The sequence below is a fragment of the Portunus trituberculatus genome, chromosome 31, assembly GCF_017591435.1.
Source record: "Portunus trituberculatus isolate SZX2019 chromosome 31, ASM1759143v1, whole genome shotgun sequence".
In the NCBI taxonomy this organism is placed as follows: Eukaryota; Metazoa; Arthropoda; class Malacostraca; order Decapoda; family Portunidae; genus Portunus; species Portunus trituberculatus.
In genome coordinates, this window is record NC_059285.1 from 9,917,863 (window position 1) to 9,932,777 (window position 14,915).

Consider the following 14,915-nt stretch of genomic DNA (forward strand, 5'->3'; position numbering starts at 1 on the left):
GCATGGTGCAATGGGTGGTGGTGGTAGTGGTGAACGGGAGGAAGGAGCGGTGGGTAGAGAGGAATAGAATATTGTGGAGTGGACGGGGGTGGGATGCAGCAGTGGGCGCTGTGGAGGGAAAGACAGAAAACGGAATTTCTAGGTGGACACAACAAATATCTACACCAACCAGGAAAGAGACCACATGACTCACCACATAATTCATTTCTGTATTTGTGACTCGCTACCAAGAACATAACACTCGTGCCTCACCCCCAGGGCAACACTCAGGAGCGGCGGCACAAGACCGGCACTCATGGAACGGTCAGCGGTCACGCTATACTGGTGTTGAGCGTGAGAAGGTAAGGAATGGCTATCGAGACTCGCGGCACAACATCAAGCCACACGTGACGTATGCCCTGGCCACAGACGAATTCTCAAGCTATAAAAAAAAAAGTAATGGAGGACAACAGTTCGTGGCGATAAAAAAAAAAAAAAAGAGGAAACATTGAACTTCCAACTTACCAAAAACTCTTGGTCGAACATTCCACGTCTCCGACCGACAATAGGACAACCAATTTGACAGCAATGACAGCCGATCTAATACACGCAGTTGAAGTGATGTTATTCCATAGACGCCCGTCTCCTCTGTCTGACAAATCAGTCTCTCTCACCAGACACACAGCCACCGCTCGCCGCTTCCCCGTGTTCCGCTGCAGGTGGCAGCACACGCGGCGGATGTGCTGCTGTGAGCTTGTGTTGAGGTCATCAGGAGCCTGACCACAGAACCCATCATATCAAGCAGCCCCGTGCAGCAGTGAGTGGTTTCTTGACCGCAGCTGTTCGCCTTGCAGAACGTCCTCCGGGAAAGCATGGCACACAAGACAGAAGTAGTTGCAGATTGGCGTGCCAGATGACTTGCAACACACATCCCTTGGCCAGAGAAGAAATCTTTTGTTCCGTCACCCTCAGGACCACTGCCCAGCCTGCCTGTCTAGACCTGTCTTGACTGTAGTGATACTGTTTTTGTTTGTTTGTTTGTTTGTTTGTTTTCTCGGTCTCTCTCTTTACGAGAAGGGGACGACCATCGGCATGATAAATTATTTCCAGCCACTGCGACACAAGAATGTGCCCAGTGCCAGGACTATACCCCGCAACACTGCCCTTGATTTTTATTCCAGGAGAGAGAGAGAGAGAGAGAGAGAGAGAGAGAGAGAGAGAGAGAGTGGTAGGGATAGACAGACAGACGAAAGCAGCGAGGTGGAACTCGGTTCTCCTGAAGTAAGTGAGCCGTATCTCGCCTGCACCGCCACCATCACCGCCACCAACAAGACTATACCATCACCAACATTACCACTCACCTACCACCACCATCAACACTATATACCACCGCTACCACCACCACTAACAACACCTCCTTCATCAGCACCAGCATCATCACCACTGTCACCACCACTACCACTACTGCCATCATAACTGCTAACAATACCTTTGTCACCACCACGAATATCACCACCACTACCACCATCACTTTCCCTACGGCAGAGAAAAAGTAAATGAAAGGCAGAGATGAGAGGGAAGTCACTGTAATATTCATTATAAGCCTTTGATGAATAATTCAGTCGCTACAGTAGTGTTGTCAATCACGAGTTTACAGGGACACGGGCCAGGCTGGAGACACTAGTACTAAAAAGAGCTACCCACACACACACAACACCACAACACAACACAACACAACACACACACACACACACACACACCCGTCTTCCTCCACCCTTCCACCACATCCACAACCACCTCCCTCCACCATGCCACCCTTCTCCGCATCATCAAACATTCCCTAAGACTGAAAGAAAAACACAGGACCAAGGACCCAGTGTAGTAAGAACATAAGAAAATAAAGGATGCTGCAAGAAGCCATCAGACCTACACGTGGCAGTCCTGTAATGAAACGTACGTACCTATTTATCTCCATCCATCAGAAGTCATGTGTTATTGTAGTAGTAGTAGTAGTAGTAGTAGTAGTAGTAGTAGTAGTAGTAGTAGTAATAGTAGTAGTAGTAGTAGTAGTAACTGGAACAGCATATCAACAAGAACAACTACTACTATTACTGCTTTTTTTTCTGTGAAGTAACGTATCACTTTCCCGCGTGAATTAACCCAGACCGTCACTAAGCACGCACCCATAACAATTACATCACCTGGGGGAAACAAACCTAAACTTAACACGCACACTGCCGTTATCCGTCCCTCCCTCCCTCCCTCCTTCCTTACTTCCTGCCATCTTCACCACCTCACTCTTCCACCATCCCACCCTTCTCTCTCTCTCTCTCTCTCTCTCTCTCTCTCTCTCTCTCTCTCTCTCTCTCTCTGTTGCTTAAGCCTAGTTCTATTTGATAATCTCTTCTTTTCTTTTATATGTTTCTCTTAATCTTGCCATCCTCCCCCCATCGTGCCTCTCTCTCTCTCTCTCTCTCTCTCTCTCTCTCTCTCTCTCTCTCTCTCTCTTCCTATTCCCCTTTTTTATAACTTGTGTTCCTCATCTTGTCGCTCCTTCAGTCCTTTACGTCGCTCTATCTCGCTCCATCCTCCCCTCCGTCTCGCTCTCTACTCTCCCTCACCTCTCACCTTCTCTTCCGTCGTCTTTTTTTCCCCCTCATCCTCCTTTCCTCCCGCCCACCTTCCCCTCCTTTCCTCTCCTTCCCTCATTCTCCTCTGGACGCTACACGGTGACATGTGGATCTAAAATATGCTTGTGTGCAGAGAGAGAGAGAGAGAGAGAGAGAGAGAGAGAGAGAGAGAGAGAGAGAGAGAGAGAGAGAGAATCATAAATCTCAGCTTCAAAAGGGTAAGTCAATGGTTTTGTTCCCTTGCTATTTCCTTAACCACCACCTCCGCCACCGCCACCACCACCACCAGATCTACTTCCACCACCACCACTAACCAGATCTACTGCCCTCAGTCCAGCATCGAGATTATAATACGTAACAATAATAATAATAATAATAATAATAATAATAATAATAATAATAATAATAATAATAAACTTCAGCAAAAACATTCATGGGAATAGCCTATAAATGGTAGCTAGTTGTTATCTGATTATTCCCTCTCTTAGCTTCGTATCTTTCCGTCAGATAAGGCAATTTTCGTAATCTTTCACGCAGTCACGTGTAATTTACCTGAACACTCTCTCTCTCTCTCTCTCTCTCTCTCTCTCTCTCTCTCTCTCTCGATATCATTGTTTTCGTAAACCATGTAGGAACTCCAGCAACAACAGCATCAGCAATGGTGGGATTGGTACCAGTAGTAGTAGTAGTAATAGTAGTAGTAGTAGTAGTAGTAGTAGTAGTAGTAGTAGTATAGTAGTGTAGTGGTCATTATTTTTAATTACTTTATATGTTTATTTCCTCATATTCCTCTTCTTTTCAATTCCTTTTTTTTTCTGTTCAGTGACGTAGAAAGTAAGGTTTGGTGGATGAAAGTTTCTGACATGGGAGAGCGGGGGCCGTGCAAGGCGGCGCCACAACCTTCGCTCACCCTAGCAAGCGACACGAACTCCAGTAACGACCATAACTCAGCGACAAACACAACAGTTCAAGTGGGAAAGCACGTCAAGAACTGAAATATCGTATGGTGAGATACTAATCCGTTCGCTCAGAGAAAAATGTGATTACAAGCAGACATTCCCCAGCACCGCGTCCGAAACTGAACGAAAACTCGCGAAACTGATGGTACTTAACATCCCACCCTTTGCTTGAGTAATGAAAATGGAGTTTTGAGTTGTCTTTCGTGTCTCCCTCTATGCTGGGCCAGTAGGTGTTCGTTTCCGTATGTTTTCGTCTGGTGGTTGGCCAAAGTTGAGGTAAAGTTGAAGGAGGAACTAGTTTTCGTCATGTTGAGCGAGCGCCGCGGAACATGGCGGGTGTGAATCGATAGCGGCCGACCATAACTCGCTCCGGCTGAACCCAGTCTTCTGAACACGACCCGCGGCTGCTGAATGATCCAAGTGGAAAGTATTAATAAATCCTTACCCTCCGCCCGTGTGTTTCATCTTTATTTTTGACGTTTTCATTTTCCCGTAAAATTAGTCACGGCCCGTTCCGTCATGCGTGGTGTTTTATGGAGTGTTCCCTCCCGTCTCGACGCGATGCAAGGTTGTATATATCGTGAAATATTAGTAAACTTTAAACCTTTAAGCAACTCCAGCACGGGAATGAAGCAAGAAATACGGAAGCCAACTCCTCCGCTGATTATCATTACTACTCGACAAATATTTGGGGCGAAAAATTGTGAAACGATTAAATTACGAGTGCATCGATGTTTATCATAAATTCATGGCAGTTTCTTTATGTTTCGTTATGGCATCTCCAAACGCCAACCCGCCGCGCCCTTCCCAACCCTTGGGGTGAATGTTACGAGGCTAAAAGGGTGCCATATATTTCTCAAGCAGACGTAAATGACGCCTTCGTGAGACTAAATCCACAAGGTTGCGATCGCCGGACGAGCCTTTCGGGGAAGTGAAGTGGGTCGAGTGAAAAGATAAGGCAACGCTGACACGAAACATTCTCAAAAGCGAGAGTTCGTCGATACCTTGGTTTTATAATATTTCGCTTTCTTCCCATTGTTTCAACTTGGTCTCATTGTGTCGCAGGCTTCCTCTGAGCAGCGACCATCACCCACCCCCCTGCACCCACCGCCTCAACACACACCAAGCACTGCTCAAACTTTCCTAATCGGGATCCATTGCTGTGACCAGATCAGCGACCCTTTAAACCCGGCGAATGAATGAAAAAAATTGCAAAAATCACCGCCTGTTGGATATTTATTTTTATTTCCGCAAACCAAAGCTAGCAACGAAAACTTTTGGAAACTGTAGATTCAGAACTGGCACTAGTATAGTTTCTACAATATTTCGCTTGTTTTTCCCCACACTACGGGTCTTATTGCTCACACGTCCTTCCTTTAAGAGACAGCAGGTATTACTTGTGCCCGAGTATTGTGGGAGGTATGACACGGGTGTGCATGTGTGTGTGGCTAGGTAATGAATAGAGAAAGTAGGAAGGGCACAGGAGAGCAAGAGGATGGCACCGTTCTCCCCTGCCTCCAAAAGTAACGGTACAGCCCGGATGAAAATGATGGTTGCTGCTCCTTCTCTTTCCAACAGTCAAGGGTGGGTGAACGTTCCCAGCGAGTGCACCACGTATAAACTTTTCTGAATGCATAGTACAATTTCTGCGTCTCATCAGTTTCACGTTTGAGTCGACTCCGTGAGTGTGTGTGGGCGATATTTTTTTAATGAAGGCTTACCACGGTTGCCTGTTCTCGTGTACGTGTGTGTGATCAATTCGTACTTTTGATCAGCTAATTTATTATTTAAAGTCTCAGTCCGGGAGCTCCGTGCACTTTTATCAACGCAAATCCAAGTGCCTAGTCATCCCTACTCCTCCCGCTCGCTCGCTCGCACACACGTATAAATCTGTCTCCTCCCGTCCCTGTGTCACTCCCTAGCGCTCTGTTTCAATACATTTCCACCCAAGCCAGACGAGACAAAAAAGAAAGAAAGAAAAAGCGAAACTGAGCAGTGGACGCACGAAATACTGTTAGTCTTCCACCTGTTGTGCGAGGGACTGGGCGGACAGTGGTGGGCGCGAGGAGGGCGAGATAGAAGGCCGATCAGGGGCACTCCTTGCATCAGCTGCCCTTACAAGTGGTTCAAGACCGTGCCAAGTGGCTGGTAGTGCGGGGCAGTGGTGGAGAAAGAGGAAGAGAGGAAAGAAGAAGAGCGAGGGCACCAGATAACATATGTGGGGATACCCGACCCATTCATTTAGCCACCTATCCATCTTCCCTCATCACACTCGCTACAGCCTCCGCCCACCCTGCAGAACACTTGTTGCACGCCACATGTGTACGTGTATTTGTGTGCGTGTGTGTGCATGTGCGTCTGTGTACTTTTTTTCAACAAGACTTCGACCACTATGAGCGCCTTCCTGAAATCACCGTTCAGGGGAGAAGGGAGTTGTGCCTGTCTGGTGCCTGGCTGGGGGTCCTGCCTGCGACCGAGAGGGAAAAGCACCAGACGAAAACGAATGATAATTTTGCTGCGTGGAGTGAAAGCAGCCAGTTGCACCTGTCTCGCCCACACACGCCACCCTTCCCCAGTCGTACCTGAGCTGAGCAGGTGTACAAGCGTGTCTCCCCCTCTCTGCTCCTTCCTGCTCATGTCCTCTCCTCCATCCACCCCTACCGCTGCTCGCGTCATGGCCAATGAACAAAACGACCAAACATACGTGTTTACATCCAGAAAAAGGGAAAGAAAAATAAAAGGAGGATGAACGAAAAAGAAAGGGAAAATCATGGTGGTGTATTTACAGTGCAATTTAGATTGATTAGATAGTGCAGTAATGTGCGAGAGCGGCGAGAGAAAGAAAAAAAAAATACAAGAATTATTTCCGTCTCTTGCGTGATCGGTGGAAAATGCTGTAGCCAACTGTGCATAAAGTAAATGTCGCAAAGATGTAAGGAGAAAAGAAATACAAACAGAATGTTCTCGTCAGATAAAAATATAAACTGCTTGAAAGATAGCGGACGATGGAGAAGATTGGAAAATGGGGGAAGAAAATCTGCTGGAGAAAGTGGAGGTCATGATTACGAGAGAGAGAGAGAGAGAGAGAGAGAGAGAGAGAGAGAGAGAGAGAGAGAGAGAATGAAGAAAAACATTATCTTGTCATGGAGATGATAAAAAGGTAGCTGAGATATGCAAACTCACAAATGCATAAACAGAGTACTGAGAAAAAAGAGAGGAAAGGAAAATTAATGAAAGATTCTCGGTAATAACGAAGAAAAGCATAAAGGGAGGAAATCATACTTCTTTATTTTCTATCTCCACTGCCCAGAGCATCCGTGATGAGACTGAAGATGAAAGATGAAGATAGACACAAGCAAGAGTATGAAGAAGAAAAGAAAAGAGGAATGTAATCGTGGTCTTCCCTCCTATGGACTCACTCAAACATGGAAAAAAAAAAAAAAACTGAATAATAGTGGGAAGAAACTGAAAGATAAGAAGAACGAAAAGAAGAGAGAGAGAGAGAGAGAGAGAAACTCCCCACAAGAATCCACTGCCACTTGGTTATACTAATGCAAACGTGCCAAGATGAAAAGAAAAAAAAAAAGGAATAAGACTACAATTGAAAACGAGAATGAAAAAGGAGAAATAAGAAAGGAAAAGGCACTGCCTATCTAACCCTGTGCCTAACTTCACCAAGACCCACTCAAGCTTAGCAAAATGAATGAAGAAAAAAAAAAAAACGACTACAGGAAGAAGCACAATGTGGCTCTCCTCCCGTCCACCCCTACCCTTCAGCCATTCAAAGTTGGCGCGTGTTCCCATACGAGGCTGAGGCCGTGACGTCAGGCCGCAGTCAAAACATTAAAGATGGCGAACCTGGCGAGTGGTGGAGTGTACCAGCAAATGGTGGTGCCCGCGCCCTACCACTTCCCCCAGCCACAACCACAGCCCATGCCTACCGTGACGCAGGAACCTGAGCCCAAGAAGGAACCCAAGAAGCGTAAAAAACCTACAGAAAAGGCAAATGGTGAGAAGAAGAAGCCGCGTATCATTGGGCAGACAGCTTATATGGCTGGGCTCAGACTGGAGCTGGGTTCAGGAGACGGCGGGGAATGCTCCAGGTGTAACAAGAAGAAGTGTTTCAAGCATGCAGACGGCAAGTAAGTGTGCGGATGTGGGCGCGGGCGTGAGCTGGGGGCAGGTCGCGGAGGCTGCTGGCGTGAGCTTCTCGCTCTTCTCGCGAGGATGCTCTCCCCGCCTCCTCATCTCATGGATCAGTTACTTAGCTAGTGATGTGTTCTATGCGCTGCCTGTCATTTTCTTTGATGTTTTTGTCAGGGAATGTGTGCAAGTTGTAAGATTTCAAGGTTTCGTTGGTGTATACACTTGTCCTGAACACTGTCACTGTCAGTTATGGACAATGGCAGGAGTTTGGGACGCATCGCTTGTATGATATTTATTGTTTCACTATTGAGTGTAATAGTGATGGCCTCTGAATTATCTATATCTGTATATTGCTATGACTGGCATGGGAAGTCTATAATTATGATACAGGAATCTATCCTTTGCTTTTTACTGGTGACAAGTCTTCTGTTGATCGACATAATATGACACTCAGGTGTGGACATTCAAAAACCACAGTTTGAGCTATGATGTAGGTTATGTGGTCAGGAGACAGGCAGGGGTAGCATATCAGGTTTGTCACTCAGTTACCTACACACAGCCTCTCTCTTACAGAAACAAAAACCAACTCTCCAAAAAGACCCCAGAGGACACAGTGCTACAGATGAAGAAGCACATGCTCAAGCTGCTGTCCATGCATGACTATACTGTGTTCTGCAAGAATGACCAGAAAAATGGACAGGTGGATGTTGACATTTCCAAGATGCACCGTTCCTACCTGGAAGAACATGAACCACAGGCCTTTGAGCCACCCCCTTCCAATGGTTAGTGCCTCTCCCATGTTATCAATACAAACTGGATCAGCTTAAGCATCAAAATATTGACATGAATGTTATCTCACTAAGGCTATCAGAAAAAGGCTTGTATTATCACATATATAATGTCTTTAGCAGAGTTTATTTTGCCAAAAGCACTAATGCAGGCACACTAACAAGTCATTAGTGGTGAGGCAAAGTGAAGTATTTAATAGTGAAAGAAAAGTTTAAGTGCATATTTGGTGACCTTTCATTTCTGTCATTTCCCATAACTCAGGAAGTAAGATTACAAGCATTCCCTCATCTTAGTCTCTTGGGATCTATGAATAAATAAATGATTCTATGGTATATTTTTTTCCCCAGATCCAAATAGAGAATACAAACCTAAAGTCAAGCAGTGGCTCTACAGAAAAATATACTTAGACGAGTTTAAGAGCTTTGAGTATGCAGAGTGTAAACGTAAGATTGGTGACCTCAGACGAAGCATAGACAGTGTCATGATGCAAAAGAAAAAGAAAGCACCCAAGCCCAAGCCGCCTGCTCCTTCTCCACAGCACCAGGTCAGTTCACCACCAGAAAGAACATCCCCCCCCCCCTCTCTCTCTCTCTCTCTCTCTCTCTCTCTCTCTCTCTCTCTCTCTCTCTCTCTCTCTCTCTCTCTCTCTAGATCTTCTTTGGCAAAAAGTCTTGGCAACAAAGGCTGTCCAGTTATGACTTTTTGCACATTCTGAATAGTAATCCATTTTACACTCCACAGGACTGATATATTTTAATCAGTCTTTCCACATGTGATCCTGCAACTCTTTTAGTGTGCTACTGGTATATCCTACCAGGTGATGCCGCAGGACTACAGCATGAATAGCCATAGCCCAAACACTCCTGGTCCCACTGACATGAGCAGAACAGCCATGCCAGTTCCCCCAGGTGCTATTATTGCCACCACCCCTCACACGCCAGCCAGCAGCACAGCCACAGGAGGCTACCAGGTAAGGCTGAGATTATACACACTGTTTCATGTATCTAGCAGCTGATGGTATTGTGCATGTAATGAAAAATTGCTTTTGTGGTGCCAGGCATAATTTGTGCCATTGGTATTATTGCTTACTGTAATTCATTCTAATAATTTTTTGTAGGTTAGTATTTGAATATTTGTCCTCAATTTTTTACTACAATTGCAGCCTAACTTAATGAACCTGGGTGTGGAGACCACCACCACTCCTGTGTCCTCCATGGCTGCCATGGGAGCCACCTCCACATTGCACAACTCCCTGGCCACCTATATGACTCAGCAGGTGCAGCCCAACTTGCTGTTTGGTCTGGGGCAGCAGCAGCAGCCACCCCCTGCACAGCAGCAGCCTCTTAACCTTCAGACCTCCCATCAAGGTCAGCCCACCATGCAGGCTCCCCCACACCAGGCCCCAGGTAGTGCAGCACCCCCAACAGCAGCACCTCCCTTACCCCTAAACCTTCACAATCCATACTATGTGTCACTTGGACCCATGCTTCCCTTGCCCATGTCTACACCACAACATAATCACCAGCAGCAGTTTCAGCAGAACATGTTGCAGCAACAACAGGGTATTCCCGGAGGTTTTAACCAGCACACCATGTATCAGTGAGGCAGGGCGGTCCCTGGCCCCACCCACTACCACCCGTCCCCTGTGCCAGCACAACACCAGAACCAGTATTGTCCACACTCACGCTACCAGCACTCCTGGTCCACGTCAGGCCCTGTCGCACCCACCAACACAGTGGCTCCAGCAAGACAGGTCACCTTTCCCCCAGCCTATGCCTCCTCTCAGTCCCACCAGTGTTACATCCCAAACTCTGTGCCTCAGGTGGCATCCTCCCAAAACTTTACCTATGTACCTTCCTCAGAGGAAGGTACCTCCCTCCCTCAGCCAGTCTACCAGAATGTAAGCAGCAACAACTCCCCTCAGGCTAACTGCACCTCAGATAATCAAAAGGTATCCCTTGCCTCTGCCACCCTCCCCTCTTCCCTGGGTATCCCAGGTCCCTCAGGAAACTATTCTAAGCCTGAGCCTCCCCTTCCTGCCCCACAGCAAACCATTATTGTTGTGCCAACTTCAATGGCTTTACAGAATAACTATATCATCAAAAACCTGCAGTCCACCCCACAGCCTTCTATCCCCCATGGTTTTGTGTCCCCACAAGTAGTGGTGGACAAAAGCCCCCCAGCCCCTTCTCCCCTCACTACCCAAGCTGGAACTGACCCAAAGGGTAAAATAATCTACTTACCCTCATAGTAAAATACATAGTACACATAACTAGACCAACGTTCAGGTACATAAGAGTACAGTATGCAGTATTCTCCAATAGTAGGTGTATACTCATGTATTTTATTACATAAAGAGTGAGTAATAACACTTTATTGAGTGCAATGTGTGGTACAGAGGACAGTGGTTGAACATTTTTTCATCCCATCAATTTTGTGGGACTAAGGGGCCGACTTATATTAACCTCACGTAGATCCCGGTCATTGCTTGTGCAGCAACAGCACCAGAAGATGATGAGGCACAAGACTACTTTGTCCTGTCAGGCATTGTCAGACTAGGACCATGAAACACCACAAGCCTTATGGGGCTGACTCATATTTTTCTGCTATTGTAAATAATACCGAAAATAATTATACATATGTTATAGTTGACGAGTTCCTGGCTATTTTTTCTTTCCTCAGTATATCATTTTGCAAGATATATTGAATTACTATGAGTGGCCGATTTAGTAAGCTAATGGGTATATTAACTGGCTGATATTAAAAGAAGTACAGTATATTGTTAAATGAAGACACTGTTTGGGCTTCCTACAACAGGACCTTCAAAGTCTAGTTTCTGATGTGGGAATGTACTTCAGATGTGGTGAGAGAACACACATGTCCATATATCTGTGATCAACCCCGTTTTTTCCCCCCCTTCTTCCTCATAGTGTGTATTGGATTAGACATCTTTCTGTTCAGAAAGTGAATTCCATAATTGTGATTTTACAAGACTATGCATAATATTATTTACTTCTTTTCCTTACATTATTAATGCGTTTTATGTACATTATTATTATTATTATGATTATTATTATTTTTATTATCTAATATTGTTTTTAAGTTACATTTCTTTATTAGAATTATACAATTTGGAAGAGTAGAAAGTTTAGCCAATGTCCGATATCATTGGATATATTTGTGTTTGCATTGAGCGTGTGATGAGCACGGTGTGAGATACTTGATATGCCCTGGTTAGTGGGATTGTATACTTCCTCCTTAACTGGTTTATTGTACATATACTTATATGCAGAATATAAAGCTCTTAAATTAAATCTGTAACATAACACATTTCTAGAACAAGCTCTCTTACTGGTACATATAAGAGTTTTGATAAGGGCATAGAAATATATTTTTATCATGGTTGTACCATAAAAGCGTAGAGGCATCCCCTGTAGTTGACTCTTGAACCAAAATTCACATCTATAACTAAAGTTTCATTAAGTAGCATAATTGTTTTCTACTTGATTCAATATACATTAGCCCATTGGGTAAGGAGCAAAGCACCCCACATTTCCAAGTCTCTTTGCTGCTACAAGGGACTTTTCCTCAACCACCAGTCTTGTACCTCATTCCTGGGCATTATTGTGAACTCATGTATGTGAGGATGCTACTGCAACACACACACACACACACACACACACACACACACACACACACACACACACACACACACACACACACACACACACACCATTCATATATGAAGGTGCAGCTACAACATACACACACACAAGGTGCCATTCATGTGGGAGAGGAATGCAGCTATGGTTAAACACACTTGATACATGTAGTACCATTCAAGATATGTGACAGTTTTGCTGTAGTTTTCTTCACTGAGAAGCAGCATCTTAGTTATGCTTGTATATTTTATATTAGGGCATTATTCCTGTCACGATTTACTTTAAATCCCGAGTGTCAATTATTACAGTTCAGTATGGATGAGATGTGGCCTATTTTATTATAAAAATCTTTCATCTTTGGCATGTTTTCTATTTTGCTAAATCAACATCACTATACCTGCATTAGCTATAGCAAGCAGAGTCATGATGTATATTTATTATGTGTTTTCAAAATAACAGCTTCTGTTACTGTACACTTTTCATGATATTTTTACCCATTATTTGACTAATTATAGTATATATATTATTCAAAAGGTACTACTTAATCATAATGTGAGAGCTACATGTTATAGCAGAGCATTTTGATATACATAGGCAGCCTATCATACTGTATGAGTATTTTGGATACATTAGGTAGGTACTTTTTGAAGCACAATGCTCACTTATACGCATTATCCTTAACATCTTGGGAGCTCGAGGTCAGTGGGGCCAAGACTACTTAGGTTTTTGTTGGTAATCAAGTGAATATTTGTATATTTTCAGTTTGTATACATATAGATGAACAAAAATATTAGAAGGGTGTAGGTCCTGGGCTGTTAAGTGAGAGAGAGAGAGTGAGTGTGTGTGTGTGTGTGTGTGTGTGTGTGTGTGTGTGTGTGTGTGTGTGTGTGTGTGTGTGTGTGTGTGTGTGTGTGTGTATTTTTTGTGAACTTGGATGTGCCAAATGTATAGTGACAAATGCATCATCTTCTTATGAAGGTTCAGCATGCAACATAATTTCCTATTTCTAATTTTCCCCTCCAGAAACAGGTGCACTGTTAAAGTCTTGGTAGTTTAGACTAGACAAACTGTTGATTAAGCTACATGAGTGTAGATCTTTATTTACTGGTATTATTAATTGCTTTGTAATTATGGATCAAAGGGATTACCAATGCAGGTTGTATGAAATCCAGATGCAGTGGATGCTTTGCCTTAAGGTGGGTTCACACATGCCGATTTGTGAATGAAATTTTACATACATAGAGTTTCTGGCTCATCCCTTCTAGTCAGAAAGTGTCACACATAGCGCCTGGAAAGTATTGACTAGTTGGTGCCTTGGCGGGAAGTGAATGTAGACAAACAGCTACCCTCCAAGATATCTTCCTCCAGTGACAATGCTGAAGCTGTGGTTGCTCTTCTTTTGGTATATTGGAAGAGTCAACAGAAAAGAAAATGCCTGTGGATATGTCCCTGGCTAAGTAGAAGGAAAGAAAGGAGTGTCTACCACACTAAATTAGTCTACATTTCTTATAAGAAAATTGTTAATCTTAAGAAGACTATGCACAATTGCAATCAAATTAAATCCTGACAAGTCTTTAATCCTCACCTCCAACAACAGTCTGCATTGAGGGATACAATTCTTGTAGAGTGGTAAATATTTCATTTTTTTTTTCTGTATAATTAATTTCTGGGGTCCCAGATGTGTTCTTTTCCCTCATCAACTCTGACATCTTTATATCTGGAGACCTCATTTTCAAAGCTTACTCTGTGACGTCACAATGTAAATAAAGTTGCAAATCAATTAACAAGACCAATGTATTGGTCTTGTTTTGCGACTGCTTTCTCAAGTCGCTAGGCACCGATTTTGAGTTAGAAACTCTACATATGTAAAATTTCAGTTACAAATTGGCATATGTGAACCTGCCTTTAGTTGTTTCTGGCTCTGAGATTGTGACACGCATGATTTGTGAAAGAATACATCACTATATTTTTGAATGGTTGCACCTTGTCTCTTTGAATCAGTCAGCCTGAGTCACCTTATGACAGTCTGCTGGGTATTCTAATTATGTACAGCTTGTGCATCATGCCCCATGTTTTGTATCCTCAGGTCTTTATCTCGTGTATGGTTTATGGTGCATAGTATTACAGTCTGTGTAGCCTCTATTTGTTGTCTGTTTAGGAAGATTTAATGATGCTGTAGTAAAAGATGCATCTCCATCTCCTGAAATAATATTATTATTATTATTTTATTTTATTTTTTTCTTATATATATATATATATATATATATATATATATATATATATATATATATATATATATATATATATATATATATATATATATATATATATATATATATATATATATATATATATATATATATATATATATATATATATATATATATATATATCTGCTGAGAATCATTTGGTGGGAGAGCGAATGACCTGTAACTGCAACAAGGCAACACAACCTTTTTCGTCCACCTGCATTGAGTTTGTTTCATTCCTTTTGTTTACTAATTGGATTAATCATCTTAATTTATATACAATACAGCACATTTTGTTGATGTGATATGATGCTTTCAACACAAGTTATTTTAATATGCATTCATTGACAATCATTGTGGCTGGGAAAATATGCAGGTACTTGTGGGAAAAGAAAATGCTGAATTTGTTACTATTACTTCAATTTAAGGTTATGTGATGAAGGTTGTTGAAAGAATGATGAATTAACACAAGAGGTTCTGTACTGATACTACTTTTCTGAT

The 14,915-nt window shown here is 43.3% G+C and overlaps 1 protein-coding gene across 3 annotated transcripts; it reads left to right on the plus strand.

The window, feature by feature from the left end:
- Positions 1–1,176: 1,176 nt before the first annotated feature.
- On the plus strand, positions 1,177–13,592 carry LOC123511576 (protein PRRC2A-like). 3 transcript variants are annotated; one of them, XM_045267593.1, is made up of 6 exons: positions 1,177–1,204; positions 7,058–7,710; positions 8,288–8,496; positions 8,851–9,047; positions 9,321–9,473; positions 9,666–13,592. In XM_045267593.1, exons 2-6 carry the CDS (start codon positions 7,418–7,420, stop codon positions 10,104–10,106), a joined length of 1,293 nt encoding a protein of 430 aa, XP_045123528.1. In that variant the 5' UTR covers positions 1,177–1,204; positions 7,058–7,417; the 3' UTR covers positions 10,107–13,592. The 3 variants fall into 3 exon arrangements, with proteins under 3 accessions (XP_045123528.1, XP_045123527.1, XP_045123529.1); XM_045267592.1 differs by lacking the exon at positions 1,177–1,204 and having other exon boundaries at positions 5,246–7,710; XM_045267594.1 differs by lacking the exon at positions 1,177–1,204 and having other exon boundaries at positions 5,246–7,710; positions 9,333–9,473.
- Positions 13,593–14,915: the final 1,323 nt, after the last annotated feature.